The 24,211-nt window shown below is 38.6% G+C and overlaps 1 protein-coding gene across 2 annotated transcripts in view; it reads left to right on the forward strand.

The window, feature by feature from the left end:
• The window catches only part of STK39 (serine/threonine kinase 39), a 245,451-nt gene extending 223,337 nt beyond the window's left edge, over window positions 1-22,114 (forward strand). For both annotated transcript variants that reach the window (XM_018554245.1, XM_018554244.1), the window contains exons 17-18: window positions 15,527-15,591; window positions 21,914-22,114. In XM_018554245.1, coding sequence (XP_018409747.1) covers window positions 15,527-15,591; window positions 21,914-21,988 — 140 coding nt within the window. In that variant the 3' untranslated portion in view covers window positions 21,989-22,114. The remainder of the gene's footprint in view (window positions 1-15,526; window positions 15,592-21,913) is intronic.
• Window positions 22,115-24,211: the final 2,097 nt, after the last annotated feature.

The following is a 24,211-nucleotide window of genomic DNA, read 5'->3' on the forward strand; positions in this document are numbered from 1 at the left end:
TGGAGACCCCTGATGTCTCCATAAAGAGGACCTGTTTGGTGAATTGGCTATTACATATGGGATTCCTTAGTCCCCTATGTTATTGCAATAAAGTTAAGTCTAAAAAAAAGTTTAAAAAAAAATTACAGCATTAAAAAAAAATAAAGAAGCTAAAAAAAATATTCACAAATAATAATTAAACAAAATAACACAAAAAATGTTTTAAAGTCCCCGCCCCCCCCCACATACACATGCAAACATGCGTCGGGTGCGCCTATGTAAAAAAACGATTGCGCCCATTATGCAGCACATGTTACATATCGCCGCGAACGTCGCAGTGAGAACAATAATTCTAGGGCCATCAATCACTGATGACACTAAACTGATGAGCGGTAAATACGTTTAAAGCGTCGCCTACGGCCAATTTTGGTTGCGGGAAGTTTTCTGTAATTTCGCGGGCGCGCGCAATTTTAAAGGTTGACATGTTTAGTGTCTATTTACCCGACGTGACCCCGTCTTTTATATTATACCAAAAAATTGGGGTGAAAATAAATGTTTTCATAACATTTTATAGGGAAACTTGTTATTTTTTTCAAAATTTAGGGTACTTTTTTGTTATATAGTAAAAAATAAAAACCCCAGTGGTGATTAAATACCACTAAAAGAAAGCTCTATCTGTCCCCAAAAAATGGTATGAAATTCATTTCAGTACAGCGTTGCATGACGGAATAAACATTAGTCAAAGTACCGCAGCGCTGAATACTGAAAAATGGCCTGGCCAGGAAGGGGGTGAAACACCATGGCCTTTAAGTGGTTAATGTGTATTTCCACTTTTGCAGTCACATTTTAGAAAACCACCATATGCTTACGTGGGTCCAATTCACTTAGCATACCTACAAATAATTTAAAAAATATATATTTTTTACCTTACCTTTTATATGTCTTTTTAGATGTTGCAGAGGAAAACTAATTTAGAGAAATTAGTTGCAGAGGAAAACTAATTTAGAGAAACTTAGTAATACGAGGAAACAAGTAATATGTATGCAGCATTTTTTTAAGTTATGTTATTAAATGTTAACATGTAACAAATATAAAATAGGTGTTATCTAAATTTGACTTCAAAAGTGGAAATACATGTAAAATGTGTTTTTCCGCTCTCTCTCTTTCGAGAGAAAGAAGGAGTGGTCATACTCAAATGAACAGAGGCTTTATTTGTTACACAAGCTCTTTACCACCATTTTTCTATGCAAAACCTATATGAGAAACAAAATTATGGCTGGACTTATGTTTTAGCTTAGTTCTTTAGAGGTATCTGCAGATATACAACATCACATAATCCCTATGATTTTGCTTAAGTTACATATTGGTAAAATGTATCAAACACTAGACAGTTCAGTCCATGTGGCTAAATCAATAAATGATAACTAGTTAACATAAATCCTCATATAATATTTAATGCACTCGTTACACAACTGACTTCTCAGTAAGGAGGTGAACAGCAAATCGTTGTGTTGGGCACTGTAAAGAAAGTTTCATAGTTGCACAAAACCTTCCTCACTCCTATGTCTGGATTTTTTTCTACCCTTTCCCTCTTAGCAGCACAAATAGGCTCTGTCTTGGAATTGGAGCTCCAACTCTTCATTGGAAAACTGGACAGGTGAATGCTCCTACAGATGAGATGAGATTGCAACACTATGTTGGCACCTCTGAGGATGGATTCTTTGGTATCTAACAGAGATGTTTCATCAGCTTGGGGATTCCAGAGTTTCCATTGATTCAGTCTGTTACTTGAGGACTTAGAAGAGGCACATTTGTGACTGTAGACATCCAACATAATCAGGTCTCTCCCTTCAAATTAAACTTGCTATGGCCCCTATCTTGGGTAAAACCTTTTTAACATCCTCCTAGGTGGGAAGTTTCAAAACTTTACGTATTGTCTAATTCTTGAAACTGAACAAGGACAGATGACTGAAGACCTAGGTTGCAGACTTCCTGACAGATAGATAACCATTACTAAGGGTTCTATGGCTACCTACAAGTTTGATGGCTGCTTCTTGACCTTGACACACACTACTGAAATATCCTGCTGTACCCCAGTACTAATCATAATAACATGTCCTTGTGTATTCAATAACTCACAGGGCCATGTCTAACAGTCATACTTCCTGTTTTCTTTGTAGTCCTGCAGGGGTTTGTGGTATTGTATTCTACATTCTCTTTTGAAAAAGGTTGCAGACTGTTTGCTTGGAATTCTTATGGATTTATTTTTTTTAGTAACATTTTAAAATTTTAACAATTGCATTTACCTGACTCCAAATATTCTGTTAACACAATTAATTACCTTGTACTTTTAACAATTCATAGTTGTTTTTTTTAAATACATTTCTTGACGGCAGAATTTGACTTTTAGTGTTTCATATTTTTGTTTGCTAGATGAAAGTGCTAATTATGTTCCAGGGAATGCCAGGATTGAGTTTTTAGCCCACTGAGTTGCTGAAGAGAAGTTGAATGACATTCTTACATGTTAACATTCCCAATGACACTGGCTTCATTAAAATATGAAAACATAACTGCATGGAATAGCATGAATAGGAATGGAAAGAGCAGAAAGGGATCATGTTTCCCATTGACAGACAAGGTTTTCTCCGTTTTATGAGTGAGCAAAACCAAAGGTAAAGAATTGTACCTCTCATGTTAACCAATGGTTGCATCTGCATAATCTCTTCCTGCAGATTCTGCATTCCAAGCAGGTCCTAACATTTTGCATTTTTAAAAAATGATTCATCACATATTAGAGCAAAGATTAAATAAGCGTAGTCTGTCAGAAATGTCAGTGTGATATCTGTATGGTTCAGTAAGGCTGATCTCTAGAGATAATGCTTACCTATATGCCTTATTTTTTAAAAGGAATATGCTGCCAATTTTTATAGACTGATGATCTTTGTTGTAAATTACAAAGTGGCTTGAGCATGTCATCTGCCCCGTTCTGTTGAAATAAGTGGAAATAATTTACAAACAATATTGGCTGTTACTGTTGTCTACAAGATGTATAAGGTGTGTGTTAAAATGGAACTCCATTTTTATAAATTAAAAGATTCAAGAGGCCAGCATTAATACAAATAAAATCAGCATTTGCTGCAATAATTACCTTCAATCCAAAGCTCCCCATAATAATAACTTTGAATTACTAGATGCTGCCTGTCTTCCAGGTTAAATGACCGCCCAGGCTGGTATGGACCCTCCCCTGGGTGCAGCATCATATAACACCCTGGGTTTGGAGTATTAATGCAATAAACAGCGCTCGCACATTTAAAAAATTGTGAAAAGAAAAGTTGCACTTTAGGGCCTCATTCACATGGGAATGTAATTATATGTGTTGATAGAACATTTCTAAATACATATACATGTATGTAATGATTTTAAATGGCATAATTCACACTTGTATTTACTTGCATTCAGGTACAGTCTGTCCATCCGGGGCAGATTAGATACTCTAAACAAGTCTAAAAGTATAGAGTTTGTTTCTACGTCCTGGATCAAGTTCTCCTCCATTTAAATAAAACAAATACAGGAGACTCATGCAAATAAGGGCTTAAAGGAAACAATTATGATTTTGGGTCAGTTTTCTTTTTACTTAAGCTTAGATGTTTTTAAACTGATTTTTTAAATATATTTTTTACTACAGTGTGTATGTAAAATCTGAAATATTATCTGTATTTTACAAATAGCATTAAAGTGGTGTCAAGGAGAGTTATGGAGTTATAGCAAGCAGTAGATATATGCAAAAACATTTTTTTTAAAACCTTTTAAAAAGGGCTTAAACTTACCTGTGTCTTCAGTGCACGCTCCCGTCCGAACATCTGAAGAGTCTCGGGCGCCCACAAAAGATCTTGGGGCGGGCGCATTCGCACTTCAGATGTTCGGCCGGGAGACGAGGAGAGACACAAGGTAAGTCTATGGAGAAGCGTGCACCCGCACAGACACCGGGGGACATGAGAGAAGGAGGAGGACAGAGGAGTCCGCGCTGGAACGGAGACCTGCACCAGCGCTGGAGGGACAGCTGAAAAGGACAGTAAGCTAGAAATTATTGGATTAAGAGACACCATTTAAGATAAGTCCCTACAGCAGGATTGGGAAGGGGGGAAAAAGTTTGACTTTAATGTCACTTTAATTCTTTCAACATACTGTTCAGGCACAATTAACATTTCTAGATGTTCCCTAGAACGTATTCACTTATTGAATACAGGTCTACTTTAGGCTTTAAATAAACCCATATGAAATGATGAGATACATGGTCACTCTTTATTGATTTTCCATTTGTGTATTTGAAATCAGATAATGTGGGTTAGGGCAAAACTGGAGACTCGTATGACAGTGTTTCATTTTTCACATACACTGAATAACATAATTGTAGTTGTTGTTGTTATATCACTCAGTGCTTTAGCAATACCTTTTACATTTCCGTATTTGCAGTTACAGAATAAAACAATGGTGTACACCGCAGATGTTCAAAACACAGATAAGAACATAACACAGCAAGATTTCTTCCATAGGCACTTGTGAAAAACACATTTCATAGCCAGACCTCTTTTTTAAATTGATAAATTGACTTAACCTTTCTTTTTCACCCGGATGAAAAATTCCCCTGCCAGAGCTCTGAACATCTCGACAAAGTCGTTATTTACTTCACAATATAGGAACTCCAGAAGTATCTTGTGATTTTAAATGTTCTTGGAATATCAACATTGTTTCCACACATTTATGAACATTTCTATGCATAGCTGTGACATAAAATTTGTTCAGGGTAAAAAAAAAATACAGTAAACTCCCCAAAATCCAGCATTCTAGCAACCAGAACTCTCAAGCAACCAGAAAAAAAAAAATGTCGAGGACATATGTCCTCAATTTTATTTGCCAGTTGCATGATAGACATGTGCAGACTAAAAAAAAAAATGTGTTAGCTACTACATTTATTTATTTGCTAACAAAATTCTCTGTTTTCATCTTGCTGAGGCCGATTAGCTAGATTACTCAGCTGGCAGGTGAATGTTAACAACGGGTAGTGGGCGTGTGCAATAGCCAGCCTGCTATTGTCTATGGCAATTTGAAATAGCCAATAGCAGAATCTAGCCAGCAGATAAATGGGGCGTGGAAGGGAGGTGTGGCTTGAGAGTTAATAGTAACACTCAAGCAACCACAAACTACAGTTATCCGGCATCTACCAATCCCCATGGGTGCCAGATAACTGGGAGTCTACTGTAGTGTATCACTGCAAAACATGTACATTTCCCCATGTTTTATCCCTTAAAAACATTGCAAGTACATAAAAATACCATAAAAATATTACAATGCTTTTCCTGCACTGAAATCCCAGTCAGCCCTGCTTGTTCTCTGTCCCACTTCACACATATACATTGATTTGTATCCAAGCAAAACAATGCGACTGCTTTACTTTCGAGAACCAGGCCACACACTGTGTAGGAAAAGAGCTCTTGTGAGATTAAGTTCTGGGGCATACCTACATCACCAGGAAATTACCTCCCAGCAGCCTTTTTTGCTTTTTGTTACAGAGTGACAGAGCTAACCTAATGCAGTGTAGTAAAAATATAGAGTAGTCTTATCAGCATCCTTGAACTGAGATTGTGCTCCATGATGGAACTGTGAGTGAGAGATAAGCAGGCTTCTAGTAAGTGCTATTTGATAAATCTATAAGTACATCATTTTATTAAAGCAGACGTGAAGAATTTTTAACGCATTATTTATGTACTATATAGAAATCTTAGCTTTTATATCTTTATTTAATATGATTTGTCTGCTGACTGCTAGCTTTGAATGATGAGAGGAAGCTTTAACCCACAGCCATTTTGTAGCACTGCGAGCAGGAAGCAGAGCCTAAGATGTAATGAGAAAATATGGCTGCCCCAGGTACATCGATAAGTATATACAAAAAGATTTTTAAAACATTAAAGGAGAACTATGGGGTTAAGGCTTTTCCCCATAGTTCTCCTTAGGGTAACGGGAGGACACAAACTAGGGTCCTCCCGTCACCCTAGGCTCAGTATATATACTGAGCCTGAGACGCCACAGTAACTAAGACGCCGCAGCTGAAGCGGATCCCGACAATTATGTCTGGATCCGCCCAGCTGCATGACTGGCAGCTGGCTCTGCCTATCTAGAGGCAGAGCCAGCTGTACCCACCCCCTCCCCCGTCCGTTCCGCCAGTCAGCGTGACAGGATCGAGAGGTGAGCGAACGCCGGTATGTGTTCGCTCACCTCTCGATCTACTGAGCCGACCTGTGACAGTTTCATTGTCACAGGTCGGCTAGAACTATGAGGTGAGTGAAAATAACTCACCTCATAGTTCTCCTTTAATAAATATTGATATGACATCCAGCTTATCACATAAAAAAAATGGAAAAGATATATTAAACACAGTCACTAAAATCTCTTACAAGCTTTAAGATGATCATGTGATTCCAAATGTTGCTTTCAATCTTTTCATATCTACAGCCTCCATGAAAATATTACCACATGGCCATGCCATGAAGAATCTTGTTCAGGAACTTACTGTTCTAGGGTGACAACTGTCTCTGACTTGTGATCTTATCACATTCGCCCACACTGAATACTACAGGTGACAGTGCAGATGTACATTGCTCAGGAGTAGTTCACTCTTGTCACCAAATGAAAGCTGATTTTGAGCAATGTTCATCTGATGCTGGATTGTGTGTCAGTAGACAAGAAGCAGCTAAACTGGCTAGAGGAGATCAACATCCCTGAGACAGAAATAGTATTGTAATAAAGACAATGACAATTGTTTAATATACTATGGTTTAGTAAACAAAATATTGTCCAGTTAGGTTTTAATCTACTTTAAAGCTCCACTGAACCATCGTTATTACTGCAATGCAAACAGTGACCACATCCAGCAACAGGCGTCTCAGTATACCGCGAGCTGTAGCTCGCGGTATACTGAGCTTAGGGTAACGGGAGGACGCTAGTTGGTGTCCTCCCGTTACCCCAAGGAGAACTATGGGGAAAAACACTGATCCCATAGTTCTCCTTTAAGGCTTTTTACGTTTTTAGGGATTTTTTTCAGTCTTTTCCACACTGCTAACTGCGGCAGCAAAAGTAAAAAAGTATCCTCTGCTGCCCGCACATTTAAGAGTCGGGCCGCTGCACTCACTAAACAGCAGCCCAGCTTTTTGGCACAACCACCACCACCACCACACCTCCAATTACCAGCACTGCTTAGGGAGTGAATTGATTGTTTGGCAGATCAGCAGTAGCTTCTGTTGCATCATGTGAGGAATCAGAATCAGACCTGCTGAAGATTGTTGTGTTAAAGAGTGGGAAAAGCCGAATACATCACACATTATCCCAATGCAAAAGGTTACACTTGTTCCCCATGGTCCCTGTGTGTGTTATATTAAAGGAGAACCATGAGGTGAGGGATTTCCAGTCATCCTCATAGTTAGAGCTGACCTGTGATCCGGAAGTGAGCAGAAACATGCACCGATCTGCTCACTTCACGATCGTCTCCCTGCAGTGAGCGGCGACCGTCAGTTACCGCTCCCTCCAGGAATTCCCCCCTTCCCCTCTCTGATACTCCAGCACTGAGTAGAGGAACTAATGGGGGAGGGGCGGGCACAGCTGGCTCTGCCTTTAGATAGGCAGAGCCAGCTGTCACTCACGCAGCTGGGCGGATTTTGACAGTATTTTCGAGATCCATCCTGGCTGCAGCGCTCTCCTGTGACCGTAAAGAGAACTATGGGGAAAAACACGTACTCCATAGTTCTCTTTTAAGTAGTCACTGCTCCAAGCTCGTTCTCGTGATGGACTGTAATCTCCCATTTAGTTAGCTAGTTTGTATTAAAGTTATAGTATACCACAAGAATGAATTTGGAGATGTGACTACTTTACAACACACAGGGGCCTTGGGGAACAGAAGTGGCCACCCTCCAGAAGGAAGGACAGTGTCAGCACCAATTCAGAGATGATTTTAGGATCTGCAGCCGAGTGATACACAAATAAGATAAATTTTTGTTAATAGTTAAGGTACTTGAATGTATTTTTTAGACTTAACTCCTGAGTTTAGTGCTGCTTTAAGTAATTTGAAAAGGCACATACATGTCCTCCAAAATTCTTTTTTTTCTTTTCATTATAAAGTATATTGTTTGGGGTAGTTTTTGGTTTTACCTATTGTAGATTTGTTATGCCTGTGCTTTAAATGCAAAAAATGGTTTGTAGAGTGCTTTTTTAATTTTACCCTTGGATCATTTTTTATTAAGGCAATAATCACAGTTGACTTGGTTGAAGAATTGAGGTCATGACTTGTTCAGATGGCAGCGTGTGTTATTGTCTGGAGGTGTTGAGTCTGGAGTGACTGTCTCTATCAGGTTCACAGATTATGCAAAATGATAGCCAGATCACCTCCTTTTCAGTAAACATTTTAAATGAATGCTAAATGCAAATTAGTCTCAGCTTTTATAACTTTTATTTGTATTTCATCATATGCAGCGTGTTTAGTGCTTCCAGTACAGAAGTGAAAGAAATATCCCTTCTGAATTGAAAAAATGACTTTATTAGATGAATAATAAAATGTTGGAGAGTCATTGCTGTTTTGACAGATGCTTGACAGAAAAATGTTTATGGTTACGTTTATTTGTTGCCTGAATCAGTTTGGTAACATAGTTTGTGCGTATAAAATGATATGGTGCGTAATTGTCATGTCAAGGTTTAACTTGTGCTAAGAATTTTAATGGCTACACATTCTTTATTATATCTGGATAAATTGCTGCTGTTTTTGTGGTCAAAATGTTTATTTTCTCTTTTTAAGCGCATTCGGGGGTCACAGTTCTAATATAATTATAGGATATCAGAAAACAACGATGTTCAATGTGTACACTCAACTACTAGCTTGACATTGGGGATGGACATAGACCTTAATTACATGGATGGTGACAATTAGCAAAAGTTTACTAATAGTTCAACTAGCATAGGCAAAGCTTTCTTCAAAGTTTTGCAAATGATTCTTAGTATTGTAAAACAGTTACATCACAGAAAGTATTTTCCAGAGGGGGTCTAGAAAATCCAATATTTGCCTGTACTTATCGCTTTGCAGAGGCTTGCTTCGAGACAGTTTCAATAGAATCCTGTTGGTACATTTTAAAGCATTAATAACCAGAGAGCAATCCTAAAGCTAGAAAAGTGCTCATCAAAAGCCTGTGTAAGATAGCCTTAGTCTCTTAAGGGGGGAATGATCATGCACAGCTGTTCTGGTTAAGAGTGGGGGTTTTTTATCTCTTGGTTCCCCAGTAATGAGCTTTTGTTGATGGGTTTCCAAACTTTGGTATTCCACTGCAGTTTTACTTTACTTACTCCATTCTCTGCATATAAAATACTGAAGGGAAAGTGAAACTTCTCCAAAGGGCCATCATGTTTGGACAGAGCCAGGAATCCAGATTCATCAATTTTGCCCCTGGAAACAAAGGCATTCCTAGGATAGGAGCCATTTTAAATAAAGCACCATAGTCCACCCTCCCTTCTCTTATGCTTATCAAAAACTTAATTTATCTAGTGTAATATATTGCTGCTATTACTAGTCCTTACCAATCTCTAAATGTGGTGGTTGTGTTAGTTTTATAATTTTTTTCATGCAGTTTTTTACCTGGAGATCTGTCCAGTAATGCACTTGCTGTCCTATAGTGGCAATGTTCACCTACTGTACTGTATCTATGAAGGAACACTGTTATGACCCCAGGCGGCTTTTGCTGCTTATTTGGACAATAGAACACCTCCATAACATAAGCTGGAAACGTTCTGTAGTTCAGAGGTGAACTGTGGAGGGCCAACAAACCGTCTTAAGATTTGAATGCATCACAGGACAGTCTAAGCTCACTGGATTCTTGGTAAGATCAACAGGTATCCTTTTGCACTTATCGAACAAAACATTGAACAGAGTTTGAAGCCTACAGTGCTGTCTCTTCTTTTAGATATAGAGAACATGCCAGCTATGACCCTTGGGTGCAATAGGCTATTTTTGGAGATACTCGGAGGATGGACCATTATACTATATGGTCAAAGTTGGTGAATGCTATTTTTATAAGTTTTCAGTGAGGGGGTTAAGAAGGGTTGGGTTGGTTACATTTGCGCTTATCCATTAAAGGAAAAACAGTCTCTTTTTCAAAATACTAGTGCTCTGGCTGTTATGCTTATCCTTTGATTTAAGTGCAGTCTTGCTGACAAGCAGCCAGTTAATGATCCAATATTTGGTCATTCATCCAGAATTAAATTATCCATTAATTAATGTATTAAAGCACACATGCAGATTGCAGTAACCCATCGATTAGCTAATAGCACCAGCAGCTCACTCTCAGGTCAATGGATTAAATTGCTGATAAGGTAGAAGGAAGTCATTATTTCATCTAGTACAGTTGAGTACCTGGCTGCTATTGGTAAAATGTGTTTAGAGTTTAGTTTTTGATTTAAAAAGATAGGATTATAGAAAACTATAGAAAAAAAGAAAAAACATATAAACAGCGCTCTCGGATGGGCAACAAATTAGCTTAGAGGCGTGTGTGCAGCCCTGGGAAACAGGAGGAGAACCTGTGGATTGTAAATATTCAAAAAACCAAGAAAGGGCGCAGAGAACACTGGCTAGTTAACAAAGTCGTGATGAAAAACTGAAGGTGGTGGCACTTACGTGTGATTGCCAGGATCTGAAGATGGGCGGCCGGTGTGGAGGATCGGGGCACTCGTGGTGTGGTGTCCGACTGTGATCGATGTATTGATCCAAGAGGTATATCCACGGGAGAGTGTAGATGAGAAGAGGGGACTTCGTCTGAAGTGCCGTGAGGGGTCTGTGCGGTGTGGGAGAGAAGCAGGGGGATCGCTGTGGTATCGGCAATAGGCAGCGGGCAAAGGACGGGGCTGTAACAGCCGCAGCTGAGTGTGTCTCAGCGAGTGGTAACTGTCAGATCTGCTGGGGACCATGTGCATCACCACTTTGTTAACTAGCCAGTGTTCTCTGCGCCCTTTCTTGGTTTTTTGAATATTATAGAAAACTATGTATTCTTAACAAATGACTTTCCATTTCTTCAGCAATACTGTCTATATAGCCTTCTTCGTTAGATAGTTTTTTTTTTACAAAAATTGGCCTTCTTTAGGGGTAGCATCTAAGACAGACAGCTCCATGCAGGGTACCCTGCTAGAAGCAAAGCAGCCTGAATTCCTCCAGCTGTGAGCTGGCTGCATTAGTGATCTGTATATGTTTGAAAAAGAATCTCATGGAAAGTTGAAGTATCACATGCCTGTACTGTGCTCAGTCAGAATTGATTTGTATTCCTGAGTCTGATGTTCATTCAGAGTATTTGCAATATAACCATTTTTATTTTGTTTCATGATACATATATGCAGAATGAATCCTGAGAAGTAGCATGCTGCAGATGTGTTATAAATGATTGATATAAAGTCATTGGAAATTGTAAATAGGAAATGTATTGTTGGAAAGGTAGAGAAAAAAAGGTTAAATCATCAGTGGGGAGGATCCCGTCAGATAAGTCGGGATGTCTTCTCATTGCGGCGCTTAGCCCCGCCCACCACCTAAAATAAGGTTTTACAGCCTTCCTGTGCATGTTGGCTAATTACAGTAAATTACATTATTTACTTATTTAGCCTAAGGAATGCATTCATAAAAAAAAAGATAGAACCCCATAGTTCTCCTTTTAACTATTGCTGGTGAAGTAGATAAAAAAGGTTAACAGCTAACCGATTTTATGAGCATGAGACCACTTTGCCTCTATTGCGTAGCATTATTGGGTTTCTGTATTCCCCATTTGCCTTTTGATACACTAGCATTGCTCTAATCCAACTATCCCAGGACTTATAAACATTTTCAGTATGAGGATGCACTATCCACAATATACTGTACACATGTTTCTTATAAGCTCTGATATCCTGCTCTTGTTTAGATTTAGTTCTCAAAATTTGCAACCTATTATGTAAAAATTAGACCCTTTGTGATACCTTTTATTAATGATATTTCATTAAAAGTATTGTAAAAGAAAATTTGCTCTGAACATGCATTAGCAAATCAGATGCAAACTGTGGACAGCCAAAGCACTATATGTACAAATGGTAAAGGATGTATGTATTCATCCTATATTCTCTCCCATCCTCTGGAACTCTTTAGCCCAACCTGTCCGTCTATCTCCTACTCTGACTGCCTATAGGCGATCTCTTAAGATTTTCTAATGTTCATTAAGACATTCTATAGTGAACTTCCAGTGTAAAGTGTACATAAAGCCCAGATTTTTTAGTTTTGGGTAGAATCCAGAATGGTTAGAACCCCTTTGTCAGACCTATATTGCCATCTTTGACCCTGTTCAGACGATTCACCCTCTATTTATCCTGGTGGCCATTGTCACTGGGACATAAAAGTAAAAGATAATCAAAATCTAAACAGGAACAGAGGGGAAGTCTTCTAATTGTGACACTTATTCCACTAACAGCTGCCCAAGAGAAGACTTGGAGAGATTTCCTGTTGCTTATCCAGGACAGTAAGTGAAGGGAAATAGGACACAGATTGCAGAATACAAGAGGCTTTAACCACACTTTGTGCACTCTGTCACCTCAAATCCTGAAAAGTATTTTTCTTGCCTTTAATACACTATCTTGATTGAGGATACACCGTGCATAAACCAAAACAAGAAAGAGCCTACTGAATCATTGAAATTGACCTTTCTTTTTAGGATCTACTTCATTGTGGTATGCTAAGAAAGAGAAATAGCCACACAGGTCCTTTTTTTTTTATTAATTCTTGCACATGTTCCTCTTAGAGGTATTGGTACCCCAAAACCAGTATTTTAAAAAAAAATGCTTTTTTGGAACTGCTTGTTTTTGTATTATGGGGTTATTGTACATGGAAACTGGACTTTAAAAAAAAAAAAATGTGATAGGGGACTTCTGTACATTTATAGGTGCAAATTCAGATTCATTCAGAAAGTGAGGATACTGCAAGGCAGCCAGGAACAGAAGGCAATTTGAAACATTTAACATGTAGACCCCGGGTTTCCTTAAACTTCACACAAGGAGTAAAGCACAAAGGTGATTATACAGATTCCTCATCCAAGAAGCAGTCAGTAAGCTGCAAAGGTGAAATAGGAAACAATAGTGGTACCCTTGCCGTCTGTTAGAGGTAACCGAATCACAAGACTTTCAGCAGAATTACTTGTATTTGAATTATTTGAACTGTAATCACGTTTATACAGGACAGAATCACAATATACTGTCCAGACTGTTAATATACTGTGCAAGACTGTCTTGATTCACCTAGAAAGAATCAGTTTGCCAATTTTTATCAACATGTTTTACTTCTCTTTATTTCCCCCCTAAAACTATTACTACTTTTACATTTTCAGAAATGCAGTTTTACCATTCCTATTGTTTTAGAGCAATCAACCTCAAACCTTAAATTAACTTTGATACACTATAAGGCTTTAATTGTTCCATAACAAAATATAATTAGCTCAGCTATAAACCCAACATATAATGGGAAATATGTAATTAACAAATTAAAGAACAACAACTTTATAGTCGTACACAAGATTTTCTTTAAATACTTAAAAGCACTGTGCGACATTTGGCCAAATATTGTGGAGCAGATTGCCTTCTATATAAACAGAAAATCTGTTTATTTAGTAATATTGGTTTGGGGGAAGAGGCAGAATGTAATAGCTGCGGAATTATAGCACTAACATTCAAATGAAACAGCTTGTTCTAAAAAGAAATTACTCATATAGCCAAAATTAGGGCAATCAGCACACAAGAACATCATCTCTGCAGGGGTTGTTGTTCAATACACTTTGTATGCTACAGCTTGAAGGAGAGCTGTGTATTGTTATGTAACCCTAAGCAAGGAAGGTATTGATCATGAAATTGATAAAAGTGGTGATGCCTTCTCCATATAAAACACATAGTGCAATTGTATGGCCTGACAAAATCCACAATAAAATGACCATTCTTGAATATATTCTTGAAATATTGGTTTAATTACATGCTGTGCAGCCAATTCCAGCATTCCATTATCGGGTGGCTTGCAGTTGAATGGCAAATAAAATACATGCCATGTAATTCACTACAGTTGGGAAACAGCTGAACTGGGGAACAGTAACAGTAAGTGAAGCAGCAGCTACAAAAACAAGTAAAATCTTTTGATGTAGAAAAAGTAAGATAAAATCTGTGTGTCTGTCAACTTATTTGAAACCGCACAATAATAACCGTTCAGCAAAAAGTATTCACCTCATTAGAAGTTTTCATGTTTTATTGTCATACCACAGTGTTTTTATACTGATCAACAGAAATACTTTCATGTGGCAGTGAAAAAGAGAGCTTTCCAAAGTAAATTAATTACAATGAAAAAACACATAATAGCGGATCGTGTAAGTATACACCCCCTTGAAGTCAGTATTTAGTAGATGCACCTTTGACAGTAATTACAGCCTTTGAGTCTGTGCGGATTGTTGTGACAGCTCTGCACAACAACTGGCTCCTTCCTTGGAATAATAATTGCAGATGATTTCAAATTAAATACATTTAAAAAAAAGTGCAGCAATACAGTTGGTTGAAAGTTAAAGCATATATAAACCCCCAACACATAAGCTCTCCTAGTGTGTCCCTTTTGATCTTTTAAGTGTACAATTGAAAGTGTTTTGTTATATCTGTCTGATACATTAAAAAAACAATACCTGTCAAACCTTTTGGAAATCTTTTGAGCTGATAACTTCCTGTGTTCTCTGCCTGTGTTGACTATATCAATTACATTATTCTGTGTTCTGAGGACTACTGAACCACACCCCATAGTCCTCTGACACCAAGGTCCACCCTGTATTAAGTGTTTATTTTTAAACACACACACACGTACAGATATGTGTGTATAATACACTTCTAAAATGTTTCTAAAAACTGCTTTACTTTAAGACTGCCTTTCTCTAAGGGCCCATTGATACTTGTCTGTTTTTCACAGATGTGTTTTCCATTAAAATCCATGTAAGTGCATCTAGATGTGCATCAACACATGCTCTCACATTTTAACATGGGTTTCAATGCACTTTGGGTTGAAGGAGTCACTTCTAACATCCCTTCCTTGCCACTGAGTGTCCTTTGTTGCCAGAACGCAGGCAGCTTGAACCACCTAGAAGTATTGTTGCTTGGACATGGGCAGTGCCTTGTCCTCCTAGCGTCCTTTGATGCTAGGACACAGAAGGCTGGAACTGCTTACCATCCTTCACAGCATTCTTCTTTGCTTTTAGCTGTCTAGCAACCAATAGGGCACATTTGTGCTATATGCTTTACGCATGCAAACGTTCCATGCGTACAGTGTACAGAGACGATTATATGTATGATTGTGCTGCCAGGAAGATCTATGTAAAAACATACACCTGTGTGCTTGAGCTCTTGAGGTATCACTTTGTCCTTTTACCTAATCAGATACTTCTTTGACATTGGATTGGTATGATAACTGCATTATTGTTTGTTGTTCTTACAGTTGCTGCTAATTTGCAGAAGATGGTAGATGACCCACTATCATATAAATCCTTGGCATTCAAACTAGTAAGTACTCAGACACAAATTTATTGGCAAAATGTTTTATTTGTCAATTATACAATTCTATGTTGCCTGCTGTTGAATAAAACCTGTGATGAGAGAAATATTATGGGCTGGTGCTATTTGGAAATACTAGTTGCCTTCGTCATGCTGATCAAATAGCTAAGGGGCCATTCACACTTTGGCGCCCTGGCATGGCACTGTTTTGTGTGTTAACATGCTTTGTGTTAAGGCAGCCTATTTAACACAATGGGCTGGTATTGTACCAAAATGTCACAAAAAAACAGATTTTATGATCAAGTGGTGATTGGACCATATTAGGGGCATGGTAAAAAGTTGGATTGATTCCGAACATCTTTTTAGGAAAGATGTCCATCAGACAGTGATACATCTGCCATTCTGACTTGCATGATGAATTCCTTTTTTTTTCATTGTCGGCAAACATTAGCCACTGGTAGACCAGCGAATGTATGTAAACTTTTAGAGTTACTCATCTACTTTTACACTGGTAGACGATATACAAAGGGGTTGGCTTGGGTTCTGCAGGAGCTCCTCCTTTACAACTAAATAATTGAACTGTAAAGTAGTAAAGGGTGGTGCAAGGGGAACCTTTTACCGGTTTACTGATGGAGACTGGATACCATTTGCCACATTTAATTCAGCACTTTAATGTACCATAATCCTGGTGGAGAGCCACTGGATGGGATATATACAAGACCCGTGCAGGTCTGTGGTTTAAATATTTCAGAACTAGCTAGCACAATTAGATTGTTCTACATTGCTACACATCATATTCTGATTGCAATCATCTTCACTAGGATTTATTTTAAAGACACCGGTTGTTTAAAGTGTGTATAATAAATGTATCGGCATGCGATACAGGTTCTTCACCCTTTTGTGAATAACCCTGTTAGTTTCCTGCTGAATTCAGTTGGTCCCCTAAACCCTGTCCTAATATCCCTTTTTAGGGTGGCTCTTTTCCCTTGTAGGGTCCTATGGAGCCACCCTTTTGTGTGCTACAAGCTGTGTGTCTTCAAACACACAGGCACATCAAGGCAAGCCACTCCTTCTCCCGACTCCCCGATCTTCCCTTGATCAAGCTAGTAGATTGACAGCTGCTGGAGACTGTGCTCTCCCTTGTGATGTTGCACTGGACAGGAAGTTCAGGGAAGCTGAGCTGAGAGAATTGGAAACATGCTGCCTGTAAGTGCTTGGGTAAAAGTGTAAACAAAAAATGCAATGTATATTTTCTTTGATCCAGATTCATTATTGAAAATGAGTTTCACTTTAAGCAACTAGCTACCAGGCTGTATTGTGAACTTTCTTACTACAATACTTAAAATCTCTGACCTGACCCATTATGAAGATAGGAACTCCTGACCTATTTTTTGATTTCCATTTTTGGCCCAGGTCAGTGGTTCAGAAATTATTAAGTCTCATAATCCAGCAGAACACACAATCAACTAGCATTTTCAGGTTAGCATGGCAGCTCCCATATTGATTTTGAGAAAGGTCTTCTTTTAGGAAAGGGACTTGCAAGCACCATTATTTCAGACTGTCATTTAACACTAACTTAACAATGGGTTACGTTCAAGAAGGCCACGGCTGTTCATCTGACAATTCTTTCCAATATTAAATGGAAACGGCCCACTTATTTTTAATCTTATTCCTCATATCACTCTGATGTGTGGCTCAAGGGTATAAACTGAAAATACACATTCTAGTGATTACTGATACTGTAAGTGTGACAATATCACAAGCCCAATTAAAACCTTGGAGCCTTATAATCAATTTTCTGAGCCGGAGGCTCTCATGACTTACACAAGGTCAATGATTTCAATCAGAAATCTTCCGGCGAGGCCATGCATTTTAATAAGCACAGTTTTCTTATGATTTAACCTGTACTTGAAACAGTAAAAAAATGAAATAGGTCATTAACATTTCCAATTAGGTTTCAAAATGTTTACACTGAAAAGTTGCAACTAGAGCTGTTAAATGATAACTTGTGTCAACACAACACCAGCTACTGTACCTCTGGACTGTCATATCTTTTTTTAAAGAGTCCCAGTCAGGATTTTTGCAACAATATAATAGACATTTGTAAGAATATGAATCTGCAGTTATTTTAATAGTGCCACCTTACCTTTCTGGGGTGGTAGTGCATGCTGTTATTTCGTTGTGTCCCCTCCCTGTCAGAGCAGAAATATCAGGCTGAGTCTCATACACTTTCAAACAAAACCCACCTGATCCAAAACTATATAGAAATGAGTAAAAACCACACCCCCAATACCAAAACATTACATAGTTACATAATGAGGTTGAATAGAGACACAAGTCCATCAAGTTCAATCAATATTGTGTGCGTTTGTACTTTTTATTATAGAATAATGTGTTTGTAAACAGTCCAAAGGATACTTGTACAGAATCCTCATCCCTCCCGCAGCCCATATTAAAATAGACAATGCTGTTCTGGTCATCAAGTGTGAAAGTGATTTGTTAACTGGAAAACATGGATAGTGGCTGCTATGTATATAACTTGTTGCAGCTGCCAATTCTTTGTCAGCCTAATACCACTAATAGCTAGATTGTTGCATTTTCCACGTTAGCTTTTATTTGGACTTATTTATTGATGATAATATATGCATTTTACCATTGGGTAGAATCTACATTTCTGCCAGGAGTTATTGTTCAGACATTGTCTTTTTTAATTTAGCTTGCAGGAGGTACAGGAAGTTTGTGAGTATTCTATGGACTATTTCTATACAACATTCTATATTTCGAAAAATAAAGAGCTAATCACTTCCTGAGATTTTGAGTGTGATTTTCACTCCTTTGCATTTAGTTTGTTTGTTATATTACATACAGAGTAGGGCTGCACTGTTACCGTTTTTTCGGTATCGAGTACAAGTAGTGATATATTTTTTCCCGATACTCGCCGATACCAAACACTGATACCGGAAGTCCCATTAAGGAAGCTGAGTGGCATGTAATGACTTGCTGGCCGACTTCCTGATTAGCTGTAATGGGGGTAATGGCTCGCTGCCCACCTTCCCGATTGGCCAGCTTCCCGACCAATAAGGAGGCCGGGCAGCAAGTCATTACACACCATGCAGATCATGATTGTTTGGGAAGCCAGCTCCATGCTCCCTGTTGACAAGGGAGCAAGGAACCAGCTTCCCGCCCATTCAGGAAGCTGGGCGGCCTGTAATGACTCGCCACCCGCTTCCTGATACCGGAGGTTCTAGTGTCGGGGGGTAAGTATCAGGAGCATTTGGGCGAGTACTTTTACTCGCCCAAATACTCAGTATCGGTGCCTTGCCCTTCCCGAGTTCGGATGATATTCATTTTTAGGGCTGCTAGAAGTGAGAAAAACTGTCAGTTTCCAAAAAAATTAGCTTTCTTTCATGTAACCCTGGCAGCATCTTTATTATATGATAGATTTTTAGTGATTATCAGCACAGAGTTTAAGGTGGAGGAATTACAGCGTTAAAAGCCAAACTTTGTTTAAATCAGCTGAATAAAATACAGGTGCATCAAAACAAAAGGTGTCCAATATCTTAGTTTGTTTTCCTTAGAAAGCCTGACCCCAGCTTGTATGCTAGAGATGGTGTAACAGACCTCTACAGAGAGACCACTGCTTCCATGCAGAGAGCAAAGGTCCTTCTCTGCAGCATCCTGATAAGGAATATGCTTTTACACATTTTTAATTAGTAGCAACTAAGACTACTTTCTAAAGAAAATGAACTATAGGACTTTAAACACCATTTGCTTTGATGCACCTGGAATGTATTTAGCCGACAGCAAATTCAGATGGGCTTTGATGTCAGATTTTGATTTTATACTTGTACTCTCTTCCTGCTCTGACAAGGGGAGAGACGGGAGACTGTATATACACTGAGTGGCCAGATTATTATGATCACCTGACGTTTGTAGGCAAATTAGCTATAATTTCACACTGAAGTTGCTAGAGGGCCAGACCATTATAAATAGGGAAGCAGGTTGTTTACCACGACAGTAGACGTGATTTGTTTCTGAAGATATGGGTAAACAACGCGATTTAACAGCCTTTGAACGCGGGATGATTTTTGGCGCTCAAGCCATGGAGCGAGCATCAGCAAAACAGCAGAGTTCGTTAAATGTTCAAGAGCAGCTGTTGTTAATGTGTTTAAAGACTGGACTGTCAGCCGAAAATCTGGGTCTGAACGTGCGAATTGTGGCCGTCAGCGACTAGTCAATGTTAGGGCAGAACGGAGAGTGGCAAGACTGGTACAAGACAACAGAAGGGCAACAGTGCATCAAATTACTGCAGATCTTAATCAGGGACCCTCTCAAATGATCTCTGAACGCACTGTTCGCTATACACTGCATCGTATGGGATATGGAAGCCAAAGGCCTGTTCGAACACCTTTGCTGTCTGCAGTTAACAAGATAAAACGTCTCACAGGAACACAAGGATTGGACAGTCGAGCATTGGAAAAAAGTCATGTGGACCGTTTAATCACGTTTCCAGTTGCATCATGCAGATGGCAGAGTGAGAAATTTGCGGAAACAGTATGAAACCGTGCACCCCACATTCAGGAGTACAACCCTTCAAGCTGGTGGGCGCAGTGTTATGGTTTGGGGCATGTTTTCCTGGCATGATTTGGGCCCTTTAAGTAAAACAAAATCACTACTATAACACTTATGATTCAGATACATTTCTGTTAGTGTATGGTTCTCTTGTTTTTATCAGGGATGAAAAACGAAATTGATAAATACAAAAATCTTTTGGTTTTAATGTACTAGCTTTGTTTGCTGATGAGTAACGGTGCTCTTTTCTTTACTCAACAATCAGAAATAATCATTCTTTAGCCACAATTTGTTTCTGAAGTCTTATTAATTGCTATGTGTAAGAATACACTCTTGCAATTGTGCTATGTTCATATTCATCAAGGTATGTGTAGGAAGAACTATTTTTACTTCTGCCCACATCAACAAATTAAATTAGTATTTAATGCTCTAGTACATTATGGGAGATATTCTGTTTGCTGTGGGCAGCAGCCAATATCTTTCCTTCAGACACTTGCATAAGTAAGGTTTTAGATGATGAAATAAAACCTCAGGCTAGCACTTTAGTGGCCACAAAATTATGCTAAGATAAATTTGTAAGAACAGCTCCTCTTCTGTTTTCTCCCTTATCCCACTTGCAGATTGGATTAAAATGCAGGGAGCTGACTTTCCAGGCAGCTTTGCTTGCAAGGTACACAATCATATGGCTACAGATCAAACACTGACTCATAGGAGACTAAGAGGCTGAGAAGCAGATGACCATATGATTGCACGGTTGCATCTTTATGCAATCTGCCTTTTAGTCTGTTACGTATAAATCTGCAATTGACTTGAAACGGATTGCAGAAACAATTTTTTTTTAAAAAAGGATAAGTACTCAAAAGGTACACAAATCCATTAAAGCTGAATTTTTAGTTATATATATTATCGCAGCTATGTATTCAATAAATACATTATTTAAATGTATTTTAAATGCAAAGCAGTGTAAGTACCTGACTTTGACTTGGTATCAGCATCGTGTATTGCCTATACAGCAGAGCTCAGACTAGAGGGGGCAGCAGCACAAGGAGCCAGTCCATTGTACTACAGTGCAAATGTGCCAACAAGGAACCTGCTAACAGGAGGAGTGAGCAGATTGACAGATGAGCTTATAAGTGTTCTGCATCTCCTTCTCTGAATGGGGGAGGGGCCAGGCATGTACGTAATGCTCACCTGCAACAGAGAAAAATCAGGTCTCCTACCCTTCCAGTCAGGGTGGTGCTGTATAACAGATAGGTGTAAATTTCAGGACTGGATGGACAGAATTACAAATCCTTTGGCATGTGAAATGTGTATTTAATCTGTGTAATTGGCATTTGCCTAGAATTCAGCTATAAGATCATGTTTGCATAATGTTGTGCCCTAAGTTTCAGGGCCCCAGAAATGCACTTCAACATGCGACAGTCACTTGCAAGCAACTCTAGGTTCCTGCGAGCAGTTCAGCAGTACAAGCACTTGGATTTCTATTTGTGCTTTAAATAGAATTGCTATAGCAAAGAACGGCTAATACTAATCGTTTGTTATAGAAAATGATAGCGTTAGATAATTTTTGACCATTCCAGATAAGAGAATATTTTAATCTTAGATTTTACCATCTGGTGAATCTCTGATTTTGCATTCTGTTATTCTAAAAACAGCTGTGAGAGTCTTGAGTGGTTGTGGAAAAGTGGAAGTTTCCTTTGAGATGGTTTGATCTAAACCAGCAGTGTTTAATTCTTTTTTCTTTTCTTTCTTTATGTAGGCATCCGGATGTGATGGGACAGAAATTCCTGACGAAGTCAAGTTGATCGGGTTTGCACAATTGAGCATCAGTTGATTATTTGCACTTGACCGTTGGGTAGTCACATTGCTTTTTGGCTATTCTAGATAAGAGAATAAAAAGGGATTAAAAAAAAGCACCACATAAGATTTGCTTTAAATCTAAAAAATTCACAAAGATGTACAAAATAATCACATGTATAATCACTGCTGCTAGCCCAAAAAACAAGAAAAAAATGACCAATTTCACGTAGCAAGTCAGTTTGCAGACTCCCTGTACAGAGACCAAGCGAAATGCACTTGAAGATAACATCTATATTTATTGGTTACTTACTGGTAATTTTCTAGAATATGTACTTCTCCTTTCACTGTAAATTGTGCTATATTTTAACTGTAATGATAATTAAGACTGCCTATTTTCTGTATTATTTTAAAAGTTAATATTCTGGAAAACTATTTACAAATATTAGCCAAACTTGAATCCTAGATTTAAGAAAATGTGAATTTTATTTTCATAAGTTTGTGAATTGCACAATGGATATTTGTGGTTAATGCAGGTCTGGGTAGTTTATTGCTCTCAAAGCATTGATGACCTAAAACTTCTAACATGCCCTGTCGGGAAGTTCATCAACAACTAGATGCCTCTAGGTCATAGGTTGACCGTAGATTGCAGCCCAGTTGAAATTGCTTGGCAGTTTTAATTTAGTAAGGAAGGGCAACAAAATAATCAACTCAGTAAGTAGAATGTAGCTATACTGTTCAGCGGTGTCTGTAGGTTTCCTTGTACAGACATGGAACCTCATAAATAGCTGTATTTACAGAACTCTTTCCCAACGACGTAGATGAAGAATTGCATAAGACTTAACTCACACCAGTACCTCTGTACAGCACCACTGTGGAAGCCAAGAGCGCAACTGAGTATATCTGAAATGTCAGACAACATTTCATAAATATGCCAATCTTGCGACGCTACAAAGCCCCATCTCTTTACTGACATAATGGAGTGGGTAGAGGGAAATATCCTGGCCATAGCAAATGGCATATGCAAAAACTTGTATTTCTGGTACTACAGCAGTAATTTGTTGCACTAAGATCCATTCTATTTTAAAAACCCACAATGTAAAATAAAGAGAACTCACCACTGCATCATCCATAGGATCACAACCTTTGTTGGTATAAAAGTGCTCACTTTATTTCCATCCAAGATGACACCAAAATGTTCCATGACTGCACATATTCCATCTATCACACATACTTCATCTATCACCTACCTGACATCACTGCCTTCTGCCTGATGCTATTTGCACCTAGTACTTCCCTCAATATAGTTTTTACAGATGTAAGGAATTGCAGTAGTTAATAGATAATGTTTACTGAGTTGATGATTTCAACGCCCTGCCTTACAGTATTAGAAAGGCAGAGTTGCACTTTATGTTTTGCCCTGATTAGCGCATTAGAGTCTGTAACTTTGATGTACATCGATTAATGTAGTCCCGCAGGAGCTGAGTACGTGGGCAGTTTAAGTGCCAGCTTGTTGCTAAATATAGTGGTGCAGTGACATGTTGGTAAACTGAGATCCAATGTGTTACACAGTTGAAACAATAATACAATCTACTGTATAGAATGTTAGGATGGCAAATACATAGCATGACCATACCATTGAACCCACTGGGAATAGTCAAGAAGAGCTCCTTGAGTACCAGCAGGAGAAGGGATGCAATCAAGGACATGCAGATGTCTCCTGGCTCATCATACTCAATGATGCATGTGCCCGTCTGTAGCCTACTTTATAGATGGATGGCAAGTTGAGGCTGATTAGAATATTTTGTATAGTCTGAATAAATGTTTCTCAGTTGTGGCCCTCAGCAGCCAACAACAGAGTATGTTTTAAAGGACACTTAATAGAACTGCAAGATATAATAGGGCTTTATATGAGAACATACAGATGAGTGTGACTCACAGGTTGGGGACTCAAAAGATGCATCTTAAATATGTCTTTGGAGTCCCTTGCTTTGCCATAAATTATTTGAGGGACCAAATCTTTTGGTACTTTGAAACAAAATTCATTGAATTTATTTCGGAAGAACACTGATGCTCCAAATCTTGGGCCTTTATTTGTTCACATTACATGATCATTAATGATGTGCAGTTACTCCTAGCAATATGATTTCCATTCTCAGTAGGCAAGTGCTATTAAAAGATTGCTGATAGTTTGCTAAGGACTACTGCACTTCTCAAGATGATCTTTCTCATATTAAAGAAAGGCCTTTGGGATCCTTAG

The sequence above is a fragment of the Nanorana parkeri genome, unplaced genomic scaffold (genome assembly GCF_000935625.1).
Source record: "Nanorana parkeri isolate BGI_ZX_2015 unplaced genomic scaffold, ASM93562v1 scaffold149, whole genome shotgun sequence".
NCBI classification, from domain to species: Eukaryota; Metazoa; Chordata; class Amphibia; order Anura; family Dicroglossidae; genus Nanorana; species Nanorana parkeri.